At 35.5% G+C, this 23,699-nt stretch overlaps 3 protein-coding genes across 4 annotated transcripts; 2 read left to right on the plus strand and 1 right to left on the minus strand.

The window, feature by feature from the left end:
* Nucleotides 1–6,789: 6,789 nt before the first annotated feature.
* On the plus strand, nucleotides 6,790–12,849 carry LOC112037238 (putative disease resistance RPP13-like protein 1). Its single transcript, XM_065782011.1, has 2 exons — nucleotides 6,790–10,997; nucleotides 12,326–12,849. The coding sequence occupies exon 1, from the start codon at nucleotides 6,790–6,792 to the stop codon at nucleotides 9,274–9,276; it is 2,487 nt and encodes an 828-aa protein (XP_065638083.1). The 3' UTR covers nucleotides 9,277–10,997; nucleotides 12,326–12,849.
* Nucleotides 9,591–10,976, plus strand: LOC136071106 (disease resistance protein RPV1-like). The gene has a single exon (XM_065781998.1). It carries the CDS (start codon nucleotides 9,591–9,593, stop codon nucleotides 10,974–10,976), a length of 1,386 nt encoding a protein of 461 aa, XP_065638070.1.
* Nucleotides 12,850–19,655: 6,806 nt separating the features above from the next.
* Nucleotides 19,656–22,357, minus strand: LOC112037230 (protein TIFY 10A). Of its 2 annotated transcripts, XM_065782012.1 has the most exons (6): nucleotides 22,077–22,094; nucleotides 21,930–21,976; nucleotides 21,505–21,685; nucleotides 20,650–20,939; nucleotides 20,489–20,546; nucleotides 19,656–20,030 (listed from the first exon to the last, which is right to left on the minus strand). In XM_065782012.1, exons 3-6 carry the CDS (start codon nucleotides 21,654–21,656, stop codon nucleotides 19,907–19,909), a joined length of 624 nt encoding a protein of 207 aa, XP_065638084.1. In that variant the 5' UTR covers nucleotides 21,657–21,685; nucleotides 21,930–21,976; nucleotides 22,077–22,094; the 3' UTR covers nucleotides 19,656–19,906. The 2 variants fall into 2 exon arrangements, with proteins under 2 accessions (XP_065638084.1, XP_023925811.1); XM_024070043.2 differs by lacking the exon at nucleotides 21,930–21,976 and having other exon boundaries at nucleotides 22,077–22,357.
* Nucleotides 22,358–23,699: the final 1,342 nt, after the last annotated feature.

The following is a 23,699-nucleotide window of genomic DNA, read 5'->3' on the forward strand; positions in this document are numbered from 1 at the left end:
CTTTGAAACAAGAGAAACGTGGGCTGGGGCCCGTGTTATCCCATACGCTGTTCTGAGTCCAAACCAGAAATGGAAGGGCACGACCAAAGTGCATGGAGCAAATCCTCAGGTTCACCATGGCAGTGATCACAACCATCATCAGTTAGAACCATTCATCGTCTTAGATTTTGTTTTGTTGGGATAAAGTTCCTAATGGCCCTCCACAGAAAGTTTCGAACCTTAGGCTGAACTTGCATTCCCCACACTTTCTTCCATAGTCTGTTGTTATCAGGTTGGTATTCTCCATTGTCCAAGCTCCTTGAATTGTAGAGGAATCTATAACCAAATTTCACAGTATAAGACCCAGTTGGAGTGAAAGGCCACATCGGAACATCTTCCACCGATTTGCCACACAAATGAATTAAATTAATCAACTCCTTATCTCTTGGACTGAACAGCAAGTTCAGTGTATCTTGCTTCCACCCCTGTTTAGAATAATCTAGAGAGAGGCTATTGTTGCCTCCTCCCAACCCAGCACCATTGGAGAAGAAATGAACGGCAAGAAAGATGAAGGCAGCCATGGATCAGACCAAATATTGATTAAGGACCCATCACCAGCCCTTCATCTCATACCCTCTTTTAATACTTCTCTTCCTTTTAAGATGCTTCGCCACGCATAAGAACTAGCTTGAGAATCTGATGCCTCCATGAATAAGCAATTGGAGAAAAACTTTGGTTTGAACACCCTATAGAGTAGGGAATTTTTGTTTTGGAGCAATCCATGCTTGGTTAGCTAGGAGTGCATCCTTGAATACTGTTAAGTCTTTGAAACCCATTCCCCCTTCACTCTTTGGCTTTCTCAACTCTTCCCATCTAACCCAATGTATCTTCATTCGATCTCCTCTTTGTCCCCACCAAAACCTCCTAATGAGCCCCTCTAATTCATTACACAATCCAACAGGCAATTTGAAACATTGCATGGTATATGTAGGGATGGCTTAGACAACCGCTTTAATGAGGATTTTCCTACCTACTTGAGAGAGCAGTTGTTCTTCCCACCCTTGTAATTTCCTCCAAACCCTCTCCTTTATGTAATTGAAGCTTGCTTTCTTGTTCTTCCCCACTAATGATGGCAAACCTAGGTACTTCTCATAGCTCCTTATTTCCTCCACCCCTAAAGTATTTTTTATCATCATTCTCCTTTCATCCAAAGTTGAGCGGCTAAAAAGATTGTGGTTTTTGCCTTATTTATTTGCTGCCCAGAACTTGATTCATAAACTTGCAAAATCTCCAAAATCTTTTGGCACTCCTCTGGATTAGACTTGCAAAAAAGCAAGCTATCATCTGCAAATAAAAGGTGGGTTAGTGGAGGGCTTCTCCTAGATAGGGAAAAGCCATGAAGATCTCCTCTAGCTGCTAATTTGGTAAGTAAGCCATGCAACCCCTTTGTACATAATAGGAAGAGAAAAGGGGATAGGGGGTCCCCTTGTCTGATCCCTCTAGTTGGCCTTATAAATCCATGAGGAACACCATTAATAAGGATAGAATAAGAGACAGTTGACACACACAGCATCATAAGGGTTATCCATCTTTCATCAAACCCCAATTTTTTCATCACACATTCCAAGAAAGGCCACTCAACTCTATCATAGACTTTGCTCATGTCAAGTTTTATGGCCATATAACCCTATTTAGTGGATTTGTGGTTTTGCATATTGTGAAGGGATTCGAATGCGATTAGAATGTTATCAAAAATAAGGCGGTCCTTTGTGAATGCACTTTGGTGTTCAGTGATAATGTGAGGTAGGATTTTCTTTAATTTGTTTGCTAACACCTTAGAAAAAATCTTGTACAACACATTACACAAGCTAATGGGATGAAATTGAGAGACCAATTCTGGATTTTTAACCTTGGGAATCAAAGTGATGAAGCTGTGATTTAGGTGTTCTGGTAGTGTGGTTGAATTTAAGAAAGATAAAACAGAAGTAGTGATATCCTTACCCACTAACTCCCAGTAATGTTGATAGAATAAAGGTGGGATGCCATCGGGGCCAGGTGCTTTGAGTAGTGCCATTTGATTAAGGGCTTTCTTGACTTCATCTTTAGTAAATTCAGCTAGCAAGTCCTTGTTCATCTCTTCAGTTACTAAGCATTGAATTGTCTCCAAGGCTAAATTAGGTTGGCATGAATGTGTTGATGAGAATAAATCACTATAAAAATCCAGCAACTCCTTTGCCACTTCCTTAGGATCCGAACACCATTGTCCCCTTGCATTCTTTATCCCTTCAATCTTATTCCTCCTATATCTTTGAGCGGCCCTACTTTGGAAGTATTTTGAATTTTTGTCCCTATGGATAGCCCAAAGTGCACGCGATCTTTGAAACCACATCCTCGTCTCCTTATCCAATAAATCATTCACCTCATTCCTCAAGCTCCATGCCCGAAAATTAATTCTAGTTGTAAGTGCCTCCAATTCGGCTTGTGCTAGGAGCTTTTGCTTCAGCTTCAATTCTTTTCTAACACTCCCAAAATTAGTACTACTCCACTTCTTTAATGCTTTGCCACAACTTTCAATTTTTGGAACAATAACCAAAGCAATGTCCCTACTGTCTTGCTTACTCCATACTTGTTTCACCGTATCCGAGCAACCCTTTTCTGCCAACCACATTTCCTCAAAGTGAAAAGGCTTTTTAGGATTTGTTGGTTCCACCATCTCGGGTTCAATGAGTAAAGGGCAGTGATCTGATGTACTGCAAGTCAGATGGTGCACCGTTGTTCCTCCATACCTTAATAGCCACTCATTATTCGCCAATCCCCTATCCAGTCTCTCCCATAAAGTTTGTCCATTTCTGAAATGTGTTTTCCAAGTAAATGGATTGCCTTTGAAACCCAAATCAATAAACCCACACACATCCATAGTATCCCGAAACAGCTACATTTGTGAATAACTTCGGTTTGAACCTCCTTGCTTCTCTACCCCTTTAGCTATTTTATTGAAATTCCCAGTACAAAGCCAAGGAAGGTTGAACTGTGAATGCAATTGCCTGAGGAGTTCCCATAATTTGTGGCGTTTGTGTGTTATAGATTCTGAATAAAAACCCGTGAATCTCCATGCTCCCTTTGTCCCTCATCCTATAATACAGTCAATGTGATTTTTAGATGATGTATCCACCCTCAAATTCATCGAGTCCTTCCAAAACAAAACAAGCCCTCTACCTCTATTGACTCTCAGTGCACTAAACATGTGATCAAAATTCAATCTACATTTCACAACTTTTAGCCTAGCTTCATCCGTCCATGTCTCAGCTATGAACATGACAGAGGGATCTTTTGCCCGGGTATAATCTCCAAGCTCTCTCTTTGTCACCTGGTTCCCAAGCCCGCAACAATTCCACACTAGTAAACTCATGGTTCTTGGCAGGGCTGCACTGTAGCCTCCACCAATGTTTTTGAGGTGTCATCAGAGTCAGAAAGGACCTCAACACATTTGTTTCCCCCCCCCCCCCCCCCCCCCCCCCCAAGGTTCATCAAGTGGGTTGAAGCTCGACTTCCTCTTCTTCTCTGGTTCGGGTTAGCTTGCATGTACTCCATTATTGCCTTTTCTCATTACACGTTTCCATGTTCTGAGACTATTATGTTGCCCTACAGGTTCAATCATTGATTGATTGGCTAAGACTTCATCCTTGATCGTCCAATCTGTGAGGTAATACTCCTTTAGTTAAGGCGGCTAGGGTTATGTCATTAATTGCTATCGGGCGTTGATTGCTTGAAGAGGGCATTGAATACAAATTGAATTGAGATCCTCCTTTATTTTCTTGACAACTGGATTGCCAGTTACCTCATTTAACGTTACCTTAGTGTGTAGTTCATTTTTTGGTGGTATATTGAATATATGATTTTTTTTTAATGAGGTATAGTAGAATTTAAATATTGTCTTTCTCTTCCATACTCCGTAACAATTACTCTTGAAATTGTACAAAAAGAGAAAAATTACTATTGAGAGAGTTTTTTTTTTTTAGTGTATAGTTCATTTTTGGTGGTCTATAGAGTATATAATTTTTTTTTTTTAATTTTTTATGTAGGTCAAGGTTTAATCCAAATATTTTATTTGACTATAAAAAACTTTACCAGTTGAACTAATTAAATATCACAAATATATGTAAAAATATGTTTACATTTTTCACTTTTCAAAAACATAAAACATTTTCTTCTTTATTTCATTGCTTACTTACCTTTTTTTTTTACCGCACCCAACACTAGAAAATACCGTCATTTCAAATGAAATGTTAATTAATCTTTTAATCTGATCCCATTTGTTGTGACTTATGACATTCAATTCCTAGTATTACCAACATTTTCTCAACTTTCTCCATATCTCAATAATAATGCAACTAAAACTTGAAACAGACTTCAAAGCGCAAAGTCATTAGATGACTCATAGCTTTCTTCATATAGTCTCATAAGATCTCATTGATCTTTAGAATTTTACATAAATTTTCCATTTAATATATGAATTTAGTTTATGAATTCAGTTAACGAGTGCCACAGTGCATTTGTTAATATACTATTTTAGTGCTATTTTCACGAAAAATATAAAATATTGTTACAAAAATTAGTTGTTTTTTTTTAAATATATTTCTTAAACTGACCACAAAACATCTATTAACTTTTCTCTTAATATATAAATATCTCTCTTTGCACGGGCGTGATGAATGTCAAATTTTATTGATGAAACATCCAAAACACTAAGCCCTAAGGGCCCTACCCATCTTTGAGTTCAGGGAAGATGTTGATGAATTGGTGATTGGTACCTAGGGTGGCCGACTACAGCAGCCCTATGGGCCAGACAGTGAGCGATGCTTCTCTAGTGGTGGCTTCTCTAAAAACAGAAGAAAAGTTTAAAAAATCTTTATGGCTAATTTGTTTTGGGATAGGTAGATAGTGATGTCGGGTTTGGTGCAATGACAAATACCTTCTACCAAAATCAATAGTGGCAAATTTGAGTCAAAGAACTAGTCTTTTAAAAAAAAAAATTGGAGAATAAGATTGCTTATCGTGACCTCTCACAGACCCCACAAAAATGGGAGTTTTGTGCACTAAATATGACCTTTAGGCAAGTAGCGAGAGAAGTGGAATTTGAACACAAATGTAAGGCTAGACAAAAAATATTATTATGACTAGAGTGTCACTTAAACCCCAATATTTATGGCTAATTGTCATTAGCAATTGACTAATAAAATTTCTAGATAACATATACACACAACACAAGTACTAATCAAAAGACCGTTTGGTAAGAGATTTTTAGTAATGCTGTTTAAGTTTTGTGGAAATACATATGCGTGAAAAAATGTGTGAAAATACGTGTTGTGCCATTTAAACAACAATTTCTGTTGTTTAAACACTGTTAGCAAACGGAACCAAAATTTCAAATCTTCAGAAATCAGATTCACTTAATAAATGAAATTTACAAATTCTTCTCTTCTTGGGCCATACTCATTAATCTAAAAAAAATTATATGTATAGATTTTAAAATAATTAAACCCAAAAAAAAGATACAGAAGAACTGACAAGTATAGTTAGGATTTTAACTTTTTAAGGCACCAGAGGGAGGTGTAACCTAAGTCGTAGAATATTGGTTTTTTTTGAGTACTGGTTTAAAAAAAAAAAAAAAAAACCCGTAACAGTTTATTTAATCTTCATCCACCCAAGTTCCTTAAAGCTCATGCAAATTCTAGAATATTGGGTAGTACTTTTTTTGAAAGAGAATAGAAATTGCTTCTTCCTATTTCCCTTTTCTTTTTGTATCTTCTAAAGAATTGACTACCTATCCTTTCTCCTCTCAAAGAACCGGTGAAGTGCAGCTCTTCTTGCAATTGGCAGATCTGTAAGGTAAAAAAATGTCGTAACAAAAATGTTAATACACAAAACTTTTGAAAGCTGAAAACCTTTTCCACATAAATTATTCACATGAGACAAGGCAATTACCAGAACCAATAGCACGAGGTTGTTGTTGTTGAACCCTTAATTTCTTTGGTGGTGGTATTCCTTCCGTACGCGGCTACAACATTTGATTCAGAAGCCATGGAACTTCTTGAATGAACTTTCTCCATCATACTAGCAGGAGTAGAAACAAAGCCATGGAACCCTTTTTAATTTTGGTTTTTCGGCATAATCATTGGAAACATGACATTGGAACAAATTTGCAACTGGAAGAAGCGTCCCCACTGGAGTGAACAAGCTTTGTTATCTGATGATTCTGATCTCCAATTTCTCCAACAGCAGGAAATTGCCTTCCAATTCATTGTTGTTACTTGTTCCTAAACCACTTTTGAATGATGTTGCTAATACTTGCAAGTTGCATCTTTGTGAGACCCGCTTTAGGACTTTGTCTCCATCAAGTCAGCAGTTGACCAGCTCCTCCCTCTCTCCTACTTTCTTCATGGATTGACTGACTCAACGTTTCTTCTTTCTTCACAATAATTGCCTTTACACACTCTCTCTCAACTCTCAAGCAAACTGCACAGCACAACAACACACAGTTTCAGATTAATCAAAACTCACTTTACCCTTTGTATCCGAAGAACGCCATTGCCTAGCTGAAACTCAGTCGAACCTCCCCATCCGAAGGAAACAAAAAAAAAGAACCAGAAACCCAGCAGCTGCGAAACCGAAACAGAGGAGAGAGAAGCCGAAGCAATCCTTGTGTGTTGGTCATTCCGTGAAGGACTTGGTGATCTTTGGGTCTCTAATCTCTCTCGCTTCATTTTTGGAAATCTTAGCCCATAGTTCCCTTGTTTCTGCGAGCAAACCATGTCAGTTTTTAGAGAGGCTGCTCTATCCTATTTCCTTCAGAAGCTGTTTGACAAGTTAACCTCCCTTGATTTGCTGAAGATCTTCAACCAAGAGCAATTTGATGCTGACCTTAAGAAGTGGAAGACAACATTGATGAAAATCCGTGCGGTTCTGGATGATGTAGAGGAGAAGCAGATGACATGCTGGGTGGTGAAGATTTGGCTGTATGAGCTCGAAGACTTGGCTTATGACGTGGAAGACATCTTGGACGAGTTTGCTACTGAAGCATTGAGACATGAGTTGATTGCAGAAGCCAGCACAAGTAAGGTACTTAAGCTCATCCCTGGTTGTGTTGGCTTGAATCGAAATTTTGTTACTTTCAGTGCTAGGATGCTGTCCAAGATTAAAGTGATTGACACAAGATTGCAAGAAATTGTGACACAGAAGAATGATTTGGAATTAAAAGTCAAAGCTCAAGGAATGACTAAAACAACAAGATCAAGACTGCCCTCAACTTCTCTGGTCAATGAAGGTCAGGTTTTTGGCAGGGATGAAGATAAAAAGGCTATCATCAACTTGTTGCTGAGTGGTGAATCAGGCGATGCTCAACGGTCTGTTATTCCAATACTTGGTAGGGCAGGTTTGGGTAAGACAACTCTTGCTCAACTAATTTACAATGAAGATAACGTGGATAGTTACTTTGATTTGAAAGCATGGATTCATGTTTCTGAAGATTTTGACATTGTAAGGGTGACAAAAGTAATTCTACAATCTATCACTTGTGAGACGTATGATATTAATGATTTAAATTTACTACAAGTCAAATTGAAAGATAAGTTATTTGGCAAGAAGTTTTTGCTCATTTTGGATGACGTCTGGAACGAAAACTATAACTATTGGACTCAACTACGTTGTCCTTTTGAATTTGGAGCTCCAGGAAGTAAGATTGTTGTCACAACTCAGAATGATCGTGTTTCATCAACATTGGGCACTGCTAAAGCTTATAAGTTGAAAGGGTTGTCAAATGATGCCTGTTTGACAATATTTATCCAACATGCATTGGGCACAACAGATTTCAGTGCATGTCCAGAACTTGAAGAAATTGGTCAAAAAATTTCAAAGAGGTGTAAGGGCTTGCTTGGAGTCCTTTTAAGCACCATACACAATCTAGATGAGTGTAAACATGTGCTAAATAACAAGATATGGAATATGGTAGAAGGGAATGATGATGTTCTTCCAACTCTTAGATTGAGCTATATATATCTTCCTTCGCATTTGAAGAGGTGTTTTGCCTATTGTTCTCTATTCCCAAAGGGTTATGAATTTGAGGAGAAAGAGCTAGTCTTGTTATGGATGGCAGAAGGTTTAATTCAAGAAACAAAAGAAAACAAGCCAATCGAAGATCTCGGTGTTGAGTATTTCCGTGATTTGATTGGGAGATCATTTTTCCAACAATCAAGCAGTAATGAATCACTCTTTGTTATGCATGATCTCATCAATGATCTAGCTCAATGGGCAGCAGGAGACTCGTGCTATAGGTTGGAGGATAAATTGGGTGGCAATAAACAATTCAAGATTTCTGCGAAGGTACGTCATTTTTCCTACATTCGTGGTGTTTGTGATGGTATCACAAAATTTGAAGACTTCCTCACAGATGTGTGTTTACGAACATTCCTGCCGCTACCAATAAAGAACAAAGGTTACTTAACAAATTATGTTTCTAATTCTTTGTTGTGCCAATTAAGATACTTAAGGGTATTATCTTTAAGCGGATATGAAATAGATGAGCTACCAAATTCAATTAGTGATTTGAAACATCTAAGATACTTCAACCTTTCTTGTACTAAGATTACAAGTTTACCAGAATCAATAACTTCTTTGTACAATTTGCAGACATTGATATTGAAAGGTTGTTCACATCTAACAAAATTACGTGAGAAAATTGGGAATTTAGTCAATCTTCGGCATCTTGATATTACTGATGCGCTTTTAATCAAAGAGATGCCTATGGGACTAAAAGAATTAAAGAGCCTACAAACTTTATCTGATTTTATTGTGGGGAAAGATACCGAATCTAAAATAGGGGATTTGATGAACTTGGAGTTTCTTCGAGGAAGACTTTGTATTTCAAGCTTGGAGAATGTGCCTAATGCTAAGGATGCAAGAAATGCCAATTTGAATTGTAAGAAGAATTTAGATGTATTGGTGATGAAATGGCAGTTTGATGATTTACAAGTTGCAAGAGTTGCAGTTGATGTTCTTGACATGTTACGACCTCCAAGCATGGTGAAAGAACTTTTTATTGAGGGCTATGTTGGTGAAAAATTCCCAACTTGGTTCGGAGATCCTTCATTTTCAAATATGGTGCTTCTAAGGATTGAGAATTGTAAAAATTGTACATCCTTGCCTGCAATCGGGCAATTACCCTCTCTCAAAGACGTTGTCATTAAAGGAATGGCTATGGTAAGGAGCATTGGCCCTGGATTTATGGGAAAAGTTGCTTGAAACCTTTTCAATACTTAGAGAAACTTTGCTTTAAAATTATGCAGGAATGGCAAGACTGGATTCCTCGTGGAGGTGAGTATGAATTCCCTCGATTGTATGAGCTTACTATCTATAGATGCCCCAAATTGCAAGGAAATTTGCCCCACCATCTCCCATCGTTGAAAAAATTTTTTGTTCATCAGTGTAAGCAATTGTTTGTTTCAATACCAAGCCTTCCAATGCTTCATGAATTAGAAATTGTGGGATGCGAAAAGGTGTGGAGCGAAAATACAATGGAGTTAAGTTCACTAAAATCAGTGTTTTTTTCTATTCCAATGCCAAATATTTTGAAGGAGAAGTTCATGCAAAGGTTAACAAAGATCGAATATCTGAAGATATACGATTGTGAGGAGCTAACAACATCACTGTGGCAAGATAGGCTGGAGTCCCTTGTAAGGCTATATATCAAATCATGCCCAAGACTTGTCAACATTAGCTTGCCTTCTACGTTAAGGAGAATAACAATTGAAAGTTGCCATGCTCTGAACTCCTTGTCAATATCCAATTGTACGTGTCTAGAACACGCAACTATTAAGGGATGTGCTTCTTTATCCTCCATTTCAAGAGGTAAGCTACCTCCGTCTTTAAAAAGGCTAGATGTACATAATTGTGAGAATCTGTTGTTTGTAGTGGATGTGGAAGAGGCTTCTTCTTCTTCTTCTTTAAAAGTGATCGAGGAGAATCTTCATGGCAACAGTAACAACAATGCATCTTTTCTTCAACACTTGGAGATTAAGGATTGTAAATCTCTAAAATGCTTATCATCAAGTGGCAACCTATCTGTCATGCTTAAACACCTTGAGATTTATGGATGCTTAAAGCTGACGTCCTTATCATCAAGAGACCAGTTACCTGCAGCCCTAAAACACATTTCAATACGGCTTTGTCCAATGTTGGAGTCAATAGCAAATACACTACACAACGATGCATCTCTTGAACAACTTAAAATTTGGCATTGTGAAAAGCTTAAGACCTTACCCGAGGGCCTACACAAACTATGCCACCTCAATGAGATCAACATAGGTGGGTGTTCTAGTCTTGTTTCCTTTCCGGATGAAGGGTTGCTCCCTACCAACCTGAGAAAGCTTGTGATCCAAGATTGTAAGAATCTTAAGAGCTTGCCCAATTGCATGTACATCCTTACCTCTCTTCAAAAATTAAGTATATGGCAATGTCCAAGTATTATATTCTTTCATGAAGAGGGTTTCCCCACCAATCTTACATCACTTAATTTGTCAAGTGTCAATATTGGTAAGCAAGTAGTTGAGTGGGGATTGCACAGACTCACTTCTCTTAAATATCTCAAGATTTATGGATTTTTAGATTGGCAGTCGTTTCCTGAAGAAGGGGAGAATATGATGATGTTGCCTAGCTCTCTCACTTGCCTGGAGATTATGAGTTTTCCAAATTTAGTATTTCTATCTTCGAAGGGGTTTCAAAACCTCTCTACTCTTAAAAAACTGCTAATCTATGATTGCCCTAAACTCTCATCCCTTCCAGAGAAGGGTCTGCCTCACTCACTTCTGAAACTTCAAATTTATAGGTGTCATCTGCTGGAACAACAATGTAAGAAAGGCAATGGGCGTGAGTGGCTCAAGATAGCTAATATCCCTTGCATTCTGATTGATGGCCGTGCACAACAAAGAGGAAAAACTACATAAGCATACATTTACTTCTTCCAGGTACACCATTGTTTTTTATAAAATAAATTCCACTGTTGTTTTGCTTTCACAAATACTACCATTAAGAATTTGTATGATAATAGTGCTCATTTCATTTAAGATGTAGAAATTAGAAAGCTCTATACGCAATATACCCAAAACACGAACACCATCCTCCTCTCTCCCTCTCTCCACACACACACTATGATTTTAAAAATTCGAACCTTAACCCAAGCTAATTCTTGCAACGTTGCAGCAGATGCTAGTTTTTGAACTATTACAAATTTTTCTCAAAAAACTTGGACGTAAAATTTGGGTTGAACATGTTCGAAATTTTTTTTTTTCTTTTAAACAATTTTAATTCTGGCGCTTTGAATTTTTAGCTCATCAACATCTCTTTAATGTTGTCCTAAAAGAAACTAGACTTTATGTAAATATGGGTGGCACTTTCCTTGGGAAAGATTGTTTTTTGGCTACCCCAACCATGGTGGATGGGGTTTGGCCCATTAACCCATGGGCAATGGTCTTGGTTCAGTGTTGAAGGCTCCATCTTATCAAACCCACGTAGATCCAACCATTTTTATTGCTCCACTTGGTAATAAGCCTATGTTACCAGGCTCGGCCTTTCCTTGGTAAAATAGGATTGTGATATTGGTCATCAAAGTGGGTTTTGTGGAGTAGAATTTATATTTGAGGTAATGGGTGTGAGAAATTTGGTCTAGTTTTAAGAGGCCCTGCAAAATTTCAGGCAGTTTTTTTTTTGGATTGGGGACTATTTAGAATGTTCCACAGTACTATAAAATTTGTTTCTTAAAAAAAAAAATAGCACTATAAAATTTGGTTTTCTGTGTGTTTCGTTTTCGGTGAAGGGCAGCAATTAAAAGCCATATCAAAGGCCTTATTCTGTGAGTGATTTAGGTTAGGACCAAACTAATTCATTGGCTAATGAAAATTATTTAGGGAGAAGATTAAAAATTCCTTAGATTTTTAAGTTCAACTACCAAGCTTGTTCACATTCACTCCGTATGTGTTGATTTAGTCCTAAAATTTAGCCAACTCTCTGGCAGCTTAGGCTTCATGTCAAAATAATAATTGTCCTTTGGAAAATCTCGACTGGAGCTCTACTTGTTAAGGAAATATTGCTAAAAAATCATATTGACATTGAGATTTCATGCACTCTGCACAATGAAGGAAGTGAGTCTTTTGATAATTTTTTTTCATTACTTGCCATTTGGAAGGGCTGTCCGAATTGGCTCATCCTTGTTCCACTAAGGATTGGACTGTAAGCTGATTAACTGAATTATAGAACAACAATGACACTTGGACTAATTTCATTTACACTTTTTCAGCTACAGACTGTGAGCGATTTACACTTCTTCAGTAACAAATCTACCTTCAAAGGCAGTGAGATCACTGTGATGGTTCTTAATTACAATGAGCACATAGAGCAGCTTTGCAGGGAAGGGAGGGTTAGTGAAGACGGACCAAATTATCAAGCTGAGGGAAGCACATCAAACGGGGCACTGGTAGGTTAAAGGCAATCAATTAAGGATGGCAATTCCTGGTTCTGCAGGGTGTGATGGGTTATAAGAGATGGAGGATGTGATGGGGTCTAAGAGATTCAGCTAGAAGGTTCATGTGTTGGGCAATATGGAGCCTAGTTTGTAATTGTCCGGATTATGACCCGACTCGATATAAAAGTGTTGCGATTTTTAAAGGGAGATTTTTTGAGGCTTAGCCCGTTGTAAGTCTGTTGTGTGAGATATATTGGTTTAAATTAGGCTTTGGGGTGTTATTTTAGAGAGAAAAACTGTACTGCAGTACACTTTGTATAATCTCTTTGAAGATAGTGAAATCACTGCAACTCCGTGGACGTAGGCAAATTGCCGAACCACGTAATCTCTTGTGTCGTGTGATTGCCTTTGTGTATGTGTTATTTTTCATTATTTTTTCTGCATCTTACAAATATGGAAATTCGTGTATATTCTCAACATCTTGCTTGTTTTGCAAAGACATGCAGAATGGGTATACTGCTGGATGTTTTAGCTGGGACAATAATTCCAATTCACTTCCTTCCTCCTTTTTAGACAAGCTCTGTTAACCTTGAAGCTTTGAGGAATTCAAAGTGTTTTTGTGCTCTCAACCAACAAAGACCTTGAGAAATATTCAGAAAATAGAAGGACATGGTAGGGGCAAGTGTTACAGTGACCTATAAGCTCAAGCAACCAGCATAAGTGGCGTTGGCTTTGTTAAAGATATTTAGTTTATATGTGTTAAGATGTTATGGCCCAAGAGGCCCATGTAAGGTTAGCCTAGCTCCTATATATACCCTACTTAGATTCTATGTAACATGCAATTAAAAATATTAAAGATGCCGCTTCTTAGGTTTTCTCCTATGAACGTCTTGCATTCTCATTCTTAGGCTCTCCTACTTCCTATTCTCTACAATGTTTAATTTAAAGACAAAAAAGCAAAACCTACTCTCTAAGTTTTATTATTAGTCATTTCGAGTCTCTAACTTTGGTTTTGTTTAATTATGTCCTTAAGTTTCAAAATTGTTCAATCAAAGCCTCTTGTTTGCATCAGTTAAGCGATCTACCATTAAGGCTGCGTTTGAATCGGGTGAAATGCATTTCCGGAAATGCTTTTCAGTATTTTCCGGTGTTTGGTTGCGCACGAAAATGCCATTTTCCGGAAATTAATTTCCGTTGACCAATGGTCAAGGCTGAAAATCATTTCAGCTTTCATTTTCACTTCAAATACAATTTTCCGGAAAAGAGAAACAGAGCACGAAGAGAGAGAGAGAGAGAGAGAGACCCAGACCAAGCTCGCCGGAGAGCCTAGCTTCACGATCGCCACGACCCAGACCCAGCTCGCCGGAGAGCCAAACGTCACGATCGCCACGACCCAGACCAAGCTCGATCGCCACGACCCAGACCAAGCTCGCCGGAGAGCCCAGCTTCACGATCGCCACGACCCAGACCCAGCTTGCCGGAGAGCCAAACGTCACGATCGCCACGACCCAGACCCAGCTCGCTGGAGAGCCCAGCTTCACGATCGCCACAACCCAGACCCAGCTCGCCGGAGAGCCCAGATCGAAACGGAGAGCCCAGCTCGCCGGCGAACCCATCTTCACGATCGCCACAACCCACCAATGTTCGAACCAGAGCCGGCGACCCACGAACCCAAAGCCCAAACCGATGTTCGACCCAGACCCATCTCAATTTTGTTTTTTAAACTCGCCGGAATCAATTTGTTGCTGTTGTTGTTGTTGTTGTTGTGTTGCCGGAATCAAATTTTTTTGTTGTTGTTGTTGTTGCTGTGTTGTTGTTGTTGCTGTTGTTGTTGTTGTTGTGTTGCCGGAATCAATTTTTTTTGTTGTTGTTGTTGTTGCTGTGTTGTTGTTGTTGTTGCTGTTGTTGTTATTGTGTTGCCGGAATCGATTTTTTTTTTTGTTGTTGTTGTTGTTGTGTTGTTGTTGCCGGAAAATAGCATTTTCCTAACGGAACCAAACACATGAAATTATTTTCCATAACAATTTTCATAATACAACCAAACACTTAAAAATATTTTCCTTTTCCGGAAAATAGCATTTCCGGAAAATAGGTATTTTCTGAAAAATATTTTACGGGAATCAAACGGACCCTAAGTACCCAAAACAAAGTAGTTTTGATTTTTTTTAAATTTATTACATTAAAAAATCCATAATAATTTTTTTTGAAATAATAAAAATTTTAAAAATAGATATTTTTATTTAGGATTAAAAATAAAAATAAAAAATAAAAAATAAAAAAAAACACTCTGACTCTGCCCCATCATCTTAATGAGCTTAGGCTGCTTAGCATCCCTAGAAAATAGAAATCAACCAAAAACGCTGAACAAGAGCATAATAATAATAATAATAATAGATCAATAAATTTGTTTGCATTTAGCATTGCTTAATAGAATGTCTTTACAAAGATGAGGCAAAATTTTTGTACCCTGGTTCATATCTTTAAACAAAAGTCATTGATTTTGAGGTACCTAAGAAATAAAAATATCTATAACTAAAATCAATCTCAAATGTTGTTAAAATCCGCTTAAGCTATTGACAATTCTTATTCAAGAAAATCCGAATAAACGTGAACTTCAAGGTCAAAATGGGAGAGGGGGGCAATAAGTGCATGTTTTTACATACAGTTGATCTCCATTATCGAGGACTTGAGGTTTTATGTGAGAGAATATTATCTAACGTCGGTCGAGCTAGAGACAACCCTCGACTCATATCCGGTTGATGATGGGAGTAATTTTGAAATGTTTGCTTGTTATCTTCGTCCATTTCATTTGTACAATCAATTGAGGCAAATGATTGTATGCAGAAAGAGAAAAGAAAAACTATTTTTTTAGAGAGAAAAAAAAAAAAAAAAAAAACGATTGTATGATCTAATAACTATTAGAGTTTTAACCTTTTAGGCCCCAGTTGTCAAAATATTAACCAACTCTTAGTCATGTAATTAATTAGTTTAATTATGCTTCAGATTTGAATTGAATAACACCACATAAACATGAATCACATAAGACATATAACTGATGACTTGAGAAAACTGATGAAACAAACTGTTTCACAGTCAATCCTCAAGGTACAAATCCACCAAAATATAATGGAAGTTTATAAAGAAGATTTAACACTAAATCTAAGATTACCTCATGTAGTATTTATTGACGTGACCAAACGTAGGAGGTTTAATTATTTAAACCATAATTTTTATTTACTAAATATTTAAACGATACCAACTAACAGGACAAACTATGTTCTACCTATTAGAATTGTATATGATTAGCCAACCTAAAAATATATATGGACCTATATAACAATAACATTTCATCCCATTATAAGGAGCCAATTCTCCTACGTAGTAAAAAAAGAATAAAACAACTCCAACAATACTTGTGAGTATATTTGTCTACGTGTGCATGCGCAATATACTTTTATATGACTCCAAAAACTTCTTACTTATAATTTACAAAGTAATGGGTAAATAATCTAAATTAAATCTTACCATATCCTATTCACATTTCCTTGGCTTAGTAATTTGATTGGTAAGCTGGATGAGATAGACTTGATTTTTGTGACATCATGCCAAGAAAAGCGCTTTAATTAATAAATAAATATAGGCTGAATGGTGATTATTATATTTTTCTTTGATTAATTTTTGTCTACTTTAGATTTTTAGCCAACTTAAAAAAAATAAAGAACTCACATAAAAATAATAATAAAAATAATCAGCTGAATTTTTTAAAACTAAGTGACCACTACCCCCCAACAGTTTGATTGTGTTTCACTAATGAGAGAACGTATTGAACAATTCATCTCTGTCAAAGAATTTATCATGCATTTTTTGTTAAAATCTTGGACCTCTTTTCATGCTAATAGAAGACATCCAATATTTCTTTGTTTAGGCTCTATTGTTACAACAAAAAATATTTTGTGAAAAATGGCATGTATTTTTGGAAAACGTTTTTTTTTTTTTTTTTTTTTTTTTTTGGGGGAAGTAACTTGTTTTATGGGTTTAGTTATGACTCTTCAATCCTAAAAATGAGTCAATTTTTATTGTTTGACTCACACGAAAAATTATTAATATTTTTTGTAATTTTAAATAATCATAGGAAGAAAAATTTTAATTCACAAAATTAGATCCTAAAATAGAAAATATTTTCTTATTTTTGGAACATCATATTGAAAAAAAAAAAAAAAAAAAACCCCTAAATTCAAAATCTACATGAAAAATTAAATGAGATTAGGGGTATTCGCAGTGCAATGCAGTGCAATTTTGAGCTATTTTTAGCACCGTGTTTTGCGGTGCGATTTTGCCAAAATCATAACCACACTGCATCTTATTTTTGCAGTCACATGTACAATGCGGTATGATGTATTGCGATTTAGAGTTTAGTTAAAACCATAACCGCACCGCATCTCATTTTTGCAATCACATGTGCAGTGCGGCGTATAAGATGAAGTTTGAAGCCAATATATTTTCAAATTTTGAGCTTTTCCTGCCCAACCCAAAAATGATTTTTCTCTTTATTTTGAGCCAAGTTTTAAACTATTGAGTTAGTTTTTCTTTATTTTGGTTTGGCTTTCTTAATCAACACTTGCTAGGGTTATTAAACTTTTTTTTTTTGAAAATTAGGGTTATTAAACTATTAATAATATATTTAGTATTAAAAAATTAATATATAGTGAGGGTGCAATGCGGTTTGTGCAGTTTTCTTATTATAAAACCGCTAACTGCACTGCACCATGCAGTGCAATACACTGTTAATTGTGGTGCAGTGTGATTATACCATTTTACAGGTGATTTTGGTGCGATATTTGCGATTTGTATGGTTTTTACAGTTTAGTGAACATCCCTAAATGAGATAATGACTAATCTGAGCAAAAAAAGTAATTGGAGAAAAATAGTTAACCGTTAGTCTTTAGAAAGAGATGGCGCATAAAGAGAGAAATTACTATTGAGGGAGTTTTATTAATTTGATAGTGTTTAGTTCATTTTTGGTGGTATATTGAATATATAATTTTTTTTTAATAGGTACAATAGAATTTAAATATTGTCTTCCACACTCTGTAATGATTGCTCTAGAGTTTGAATGAAAAGAGAAAAATTAATATTGAGGGATTTTTTATTTTTTATTTTTTGAGAAAAAGCTTAGTGCTGCTTACTATTAAAGAACTTCAACATCAAAATACAAGGAAATTAATTATCTCTAGAGGAACAAATAGTGACTAATCTGAGCAAAGAAAGTAATTGGAGAAAAATAGTTAACCATTAGTCTTTAGAAAGAGATGGCGCCAAAAGAGGGAAATTACTATTGAGGGGGTTTTATTAATTTGATAGTGTTTAGTTTGTTTTTGGTGGTATATTGAATATATAATTTTTTTCAATAGGTGTGGTAGAATTTAAATATTGTCTTCCACACTCCGTAATGATTGCTCCTGAGATTGTATGAAAAGAAGAAAAATTACTATTGAGGGATTTTTTTTTTTTTTTTGAAAAAAAGCTTAGTGCTGCTTATTATAAATTAAAGAACTTCAACATCAAAATACAAAGAAATTAACTATCTCTAGAGGAACAAACTTCATCCAGACTATCAAGGAAAAGAAAGCCTAGCTCTCTTGCTAAGGCATGAGCAAAAGAGTTACCTTGCCCCCTAATATGAGAGAATGAATGGTTCACAAGTGAACCAACAAAAAAGTTAATGTCTTTAATAATATGTCCAAAGGACGAGAGAAGAGCTCACCTATGGAGCTTTACCAACAAGCTCAAAAGAGTAGCATTTGTTCAAGAATGTTTGAGGGAGTTTTTTTTTTTTTTTTGATAATGTATAGTTCATTTTTGGGGTCTATAGAATATATAATGTTTTTTTTTTTTAATATATACCAAGGCTTAATTATGTTATTCTATTTAACAATAAGAGACTTTACCAGTTGAACTAATTGAATTTCACAAATATATGTAATATTTTAGAAAACGTTTTTCACTATTCAAAAACATAAAACATTTTCTTCTTATTTTTCATGCAGGACTTACCTTTTTTTTACCGCACCAAACACTAGAAAATACCATCATAACAAATGAAATGTTAATTAATCTTGTAATCTGATCCCATTTGTTGTAACTTATGACATTCAATCCCAAAGTATTACCAACATTTTCTTAATTTTCTCCCTATCTCAATAATAATGCTGCAACTAGAACTTGAAACAAACTTTAAAGCAAAGTCATTAGATGACTCATAGCTTTCTTCATATAGTCTCATAATTAAGATCTCATTGATCTTTAGAATTTGAAATAAATTTTCCATTTAATATATGTGTTGGGGGACCATAATTTGACTTCCTAGAACTACTCTAAAAACAGACTCATGTGGTATGATGTCGAAGGTTATAAAAGATTTAAGTGTGTCTCCCTCATCACCAATTAGTTTTGATCAAGTGAAATGACATTACTCAAGATCCGACAATATGAATTCAGTTACTAAGTGCCTTAAAACATTTGTTAATATACCATTTTAGTAATATTTTATAAGAAGTAAAAAATGCTGTAAAAACATTTAGTTTTTTTTTTCTCATAAAATTATTTTAAATATATTTCTTAAACTACCCACAGGTATCCATTAACTTTTCCGTTAATATATTGATATCTCTCTCTCTGCACGTGTGTGATGAATGTCAAACTTTATTGAAAAAACATCCAAAGTGCTAAGGACTAAAGGCCCTACCCATCTTTGAGCTCAGGTTAGATGGTGATGAATTGGTGATAGCTCCCCAAGGTGGGAGAATACAGCAACCCTGTGGCCCAGATAGTGAGCGATGGCTTCTCTAAAACCAAAAAAAAAGTTTCAAAAATATTTATGGCTAATTTGTTTTGAGATAGATAGATAGATAGTGATGTCGGGTTTGGTACAATAACAAGTGCTTTCCACCAAAAGTAATAAGTGGTGGATTCGAGTCAAAGAATTAGTCTTTTCAAAAAAATGAGAATAAGATTGTTTATTATGACCTCTCTCAGACTCTACAAAAATAAGAGTTTTGTTTACTAGACATGACTTTTAGCTAAATAGTGAGGGAAGTGGAATTTGAGCACAAATGTTTGTCAGTTATTGATTAATAAAATTTCTAGATAACACATACACAACACAAGTACTAATCAGAAATGAAATTTCAAATCTTCAGAAATCACGTAATAAATGAAATTTACAAATTCTCCTCTTCTTGGGCCATACTCACTAATCTAAATAATATATATATGTATGAATTCTAAAATAATTAAACCCAAAAAAAAAAAAAAGCACAGAAGAGCTGACAAGTATAGTTGGGATTTTAACTTTTTAAGGCACCAGAGGGAGGTAACCCAACCCAAGTCATATAGAAGATGGTGATCAGGTGGTAACTATAACTTTAGCTCAAGCTGGTTTGAAGATTGACCTCCCCCCTCAATCCATGGATTGCTTCCCTCAGGCTTGGGAGCAGCTGGTGAAGGTGGGTTCACTTGGTATGGTGCATTTGCTGCCGCCCTGAAAAATAAGCAAAAAAAATTTAGAAAAGAACGTCATTAATTGATCTACATGACAGAAATGAAACCCATTAAAAAAAAAAAAAACAAAGGACAAACAAATATGCTTAGTCCTAAAATTTGTCAAGTTCTATATTTTATCCTTAAAAGTTGAAAATTTTCTTCAATCTTCAAAAAATCATAAATGTACCAATCACAATTTTTTAAGCACTGTTTTGTTCCCCTCAAAAAATTTCGGGACTAAATATAACCTGAACCAAAATTTGACTACCTTTTTTTTTTTTTTCATTGTTAAATAAATTGGAAGATCCACCCAAGTTCCTTAAAGCTCATGCAAATTCTAGAATATTGGGTAGTACTTTTTTTTTTTTTTTTGAAAGAGAATAAAACTCTACAAATTAAACACACCATTGCTTCCTTTTTTTCCTTTTCTTTTATATCTTCTAAAGAATTGCTTACCTATCCTTTCTCTTCTCAAAGAACCGGTGAAGTGAAGCTCTTCTTGCAATAGGCAGATCTGTAAGATAAAAAAAAATTGTAACAAAAATGTAAATACACAAAGCTTTTGAGAGTTGAAAACATTTTCCTCTTAAATTATTCACATGAGACAAGGCAATTACCAGCTGAACCAATAGCACGAGGTTGCTGTTGAACCCTTTCTTTGGTGGTGGTATTCCTTTCGTACGCGGCTACAACATTTGATTCATAAGCCATGGGACTTCTTGATCTAACTTTCTCCATTATGCTAGCAGGAGTAGAAACAAAGCCATTAGAAACACTAGAGCTTCCCTTGGTAGCCACAGTTATGATTTCCCTTGCCTTCTCAGCTGGTAAGTCATCGAATACTAGAACTTGGCCCCTATAGAATATGGTCATCTGGGCTGTCACAGCCTTCATGGTTGCAGGCTTCCTACAACAACAACAACAACACAATTAAGCATTAGTCTCTAACTTTTTGAGATCGATTAAAATTTTTTGACAGATTAATTAGGGTCAACCACATGGTTACCAACTTTCTTATAACTCTAATGACAATATGTTTTGGTTAAAGGATTAAAGCTGAGAATCTCCAAATGCCCATGAACTATATGCTTAATCTATATGTACGTGCATGACTTTTCCTTCCCCTAATATACCCTTACAAGTTACAGCAAATTACTAGAATATAATCATGTTTATGTAGGTCTTTTGGTGCCTATAATGGTGTTCTTATGTAATTTCAGATGACTTCGTACATGTATGACTTCTAACTATCTGAGCACAAACCTTCGCTTTGAATTAACTTTATGTTCACCATCTAACTATCTGAGCACAAGCATGTGCTCCATGTTTCTCAAATAATAATAATAATAATATTCATCACTATCCAAAAAAAGTAGAACGAACTTAATGCTTCAAAAATAAATAAATAAAATGTAGTATGTTTATTTGTCTTTCAATACATTCAAAAAAAGCAAACACAAAGGGCTACACACCTGGAATCAGCCTTATTGGTAGCCATTTCAGTTGGGTTTGAGGGACAAACACCAAGCTTTTGAAGAAAGTCCATGGGTTGAACGTTTGAGGGAGCCACAGCGTTTTGTCTCAAAGCTTCACCTGGATTTTCCAAGTTTGTTAACAAATCCATAGTGGTTGCCACTGGTGTCTCGGGGTTTTCTGAAACATGGCCAGACAAAGAAAGTATATGAGACCCTTTGTTTTAAAACTGAGACTTCTTGGAAGTCAAAAAAATATAAACATGTATAGATTTCAGAAATCTTCAGGCCCGTTTGGTAAATATGTTTAAAAAATGAAAATTATTATTTGAAAACATTTGTAAGAATACATGTAAGTAAAAAAGTACTTTAAAATGCGTAAAATGTTGTTTAAAAACTGAAAATGGTTGTTTAAAAACACTCACCAAACACCCCCTCAACCTTCCTTTCAAGAAATGAAAAATTCAAAGGGCTTCATAAGAGAGAAAAAATAAAAAAGTTACAACTTAGAAAGTGAAAAGTAAGACAACCCAAAAGAGATATGAAGATAATACAGAGAAAAGAAACAGTACCTTTGGGTTCTGGTTTCCTAGTCATTTCAAGGTTAAGACCTCCTTTCTCCTTCATGTACTGGCTCAAGAGGTTGCATGTCTCTGCAAAATTGGACTTCTCTTGTGCCTTGCTGTGCTTCAACATGTTGGTCTGGCCAGAAAACTTTCAGCTATAATATTCCACAAAACAATGAAAGAAAATTTTGTGTGGCTGGTGTTGTTTTTGTGAAGATTTTGATTTGGAAAGCTTAATCCAAATACTCAAAGGGTATTATAGTTTGGGGACTTGGGTGAAAGACTAAGACAGGAGAGGATATAATAAGTGTTAAGTGTAAGGGATAGGTAACTTCCTTAAACATGTGCTTTGAACATATGATTTGCCAGGAGGGGGGGTCCTTGTTCATTAGTCCAACTTTGAATATGGACATGGAAATTTCTTAATTTAATAAATTTCCTTTTCAAGCACGTGTTTTTTGCATCAGAAAAAGAGGTGGATGGCCAAATACTAGTAATCATAAATCCAACAAAACTAGGCAAGAGTGTGACCCACCTATTGAGATACATTTACAAGATTGTCCATGGTGGACTAGGTCCAATCTTGACTCTCTATTTTTTTTTTTTTTGGTAAATCAATCTTACTTTTTGGTTAAAAAGGACAATATATTAGATTAAATATAAATGTAAATATAAATAAGTCAATTACAAACATTATCAGCCTTATTAAGGAACAGTAAATTCTCCACCACAAACTGTGGATTGTCAAAAAGAATAAAAGAGGATTCTAGGGAGCTGTTTGGTTTTTTAAAAACCATCACCCATCACTCATCACTTCTCACTTAATTTTCGTTACTCATCACTAGACATGGCAAAACGGGTCAGAATTTTCTGACCCGACCCGAAAAATACCCGACCCGAACCCGATTTTTTTGACCTGAAGCAAAAACGGGTTGACCCGTGACCCGACCCGTGTTTTTTGCGGGTCAACCCGACCCGACCCGTGACTCGACCCGAACCCGAACCATTTTTTTAAAACTTTTTTTTTTTTTTGGTAAAAAAAATAGTAAAACTAAGACAATATTGGTTTAATTGTTTATTGTGAACTTTAAGGAAACAATTGATACATTTACATAACTATATGCAAATTAATTGAAAGATTAATGGTTGAACATTCTGTAATGAGTGAATATTTTTAGATATCAAATAACAAAGTACATGCCAAGATAATCTGGTTACAGTAGAATTAAAAACATAGATTTAAAATTGTAGACATCTAAGAAATATTCACAAGTGTGAAAATAGTGAAGCTAAAGTATCAAATTAGCATAAATTATGAATACTTAGACCTATTTTTTAATAATTTATGTCCAAAATAAACGGCTTTTCAAAATAAATTATGATATATCCTAGAGTGTGTGTTGCTTAACAATAATATGATATTCATAAAAGAGACCATGTATAAATAAGTAAGCAATCAAATTTTAAAGTATATCTCAAATTGAAATAGAGTGTCAACCACAACTGATAATAGATTATAAAATTAATTTTCAAGATTGTAAATTTCTTATATATTTTTATTCTTTATCAAATGAGTTATCCAATAAGTCATTTGTAATTTTGTTTTATATTTGGAATGTTGATATTGTG

This window comes from Quercus suber, unplaced genomic scaffold, assembly GCF_002906115.3.
Source record: "Quercus suber isolate HL8 unplaced genomic scaffold, Cork oak 2.0 scaffold_286, whole genome shotgun sequence".
Classification (NCBI taxonomy): Eukaryota; Viridiplantae; Streptophyta; class Magnoliopsida; order Fagales; family Fagaceae; genus Quercus; species Quercus suber.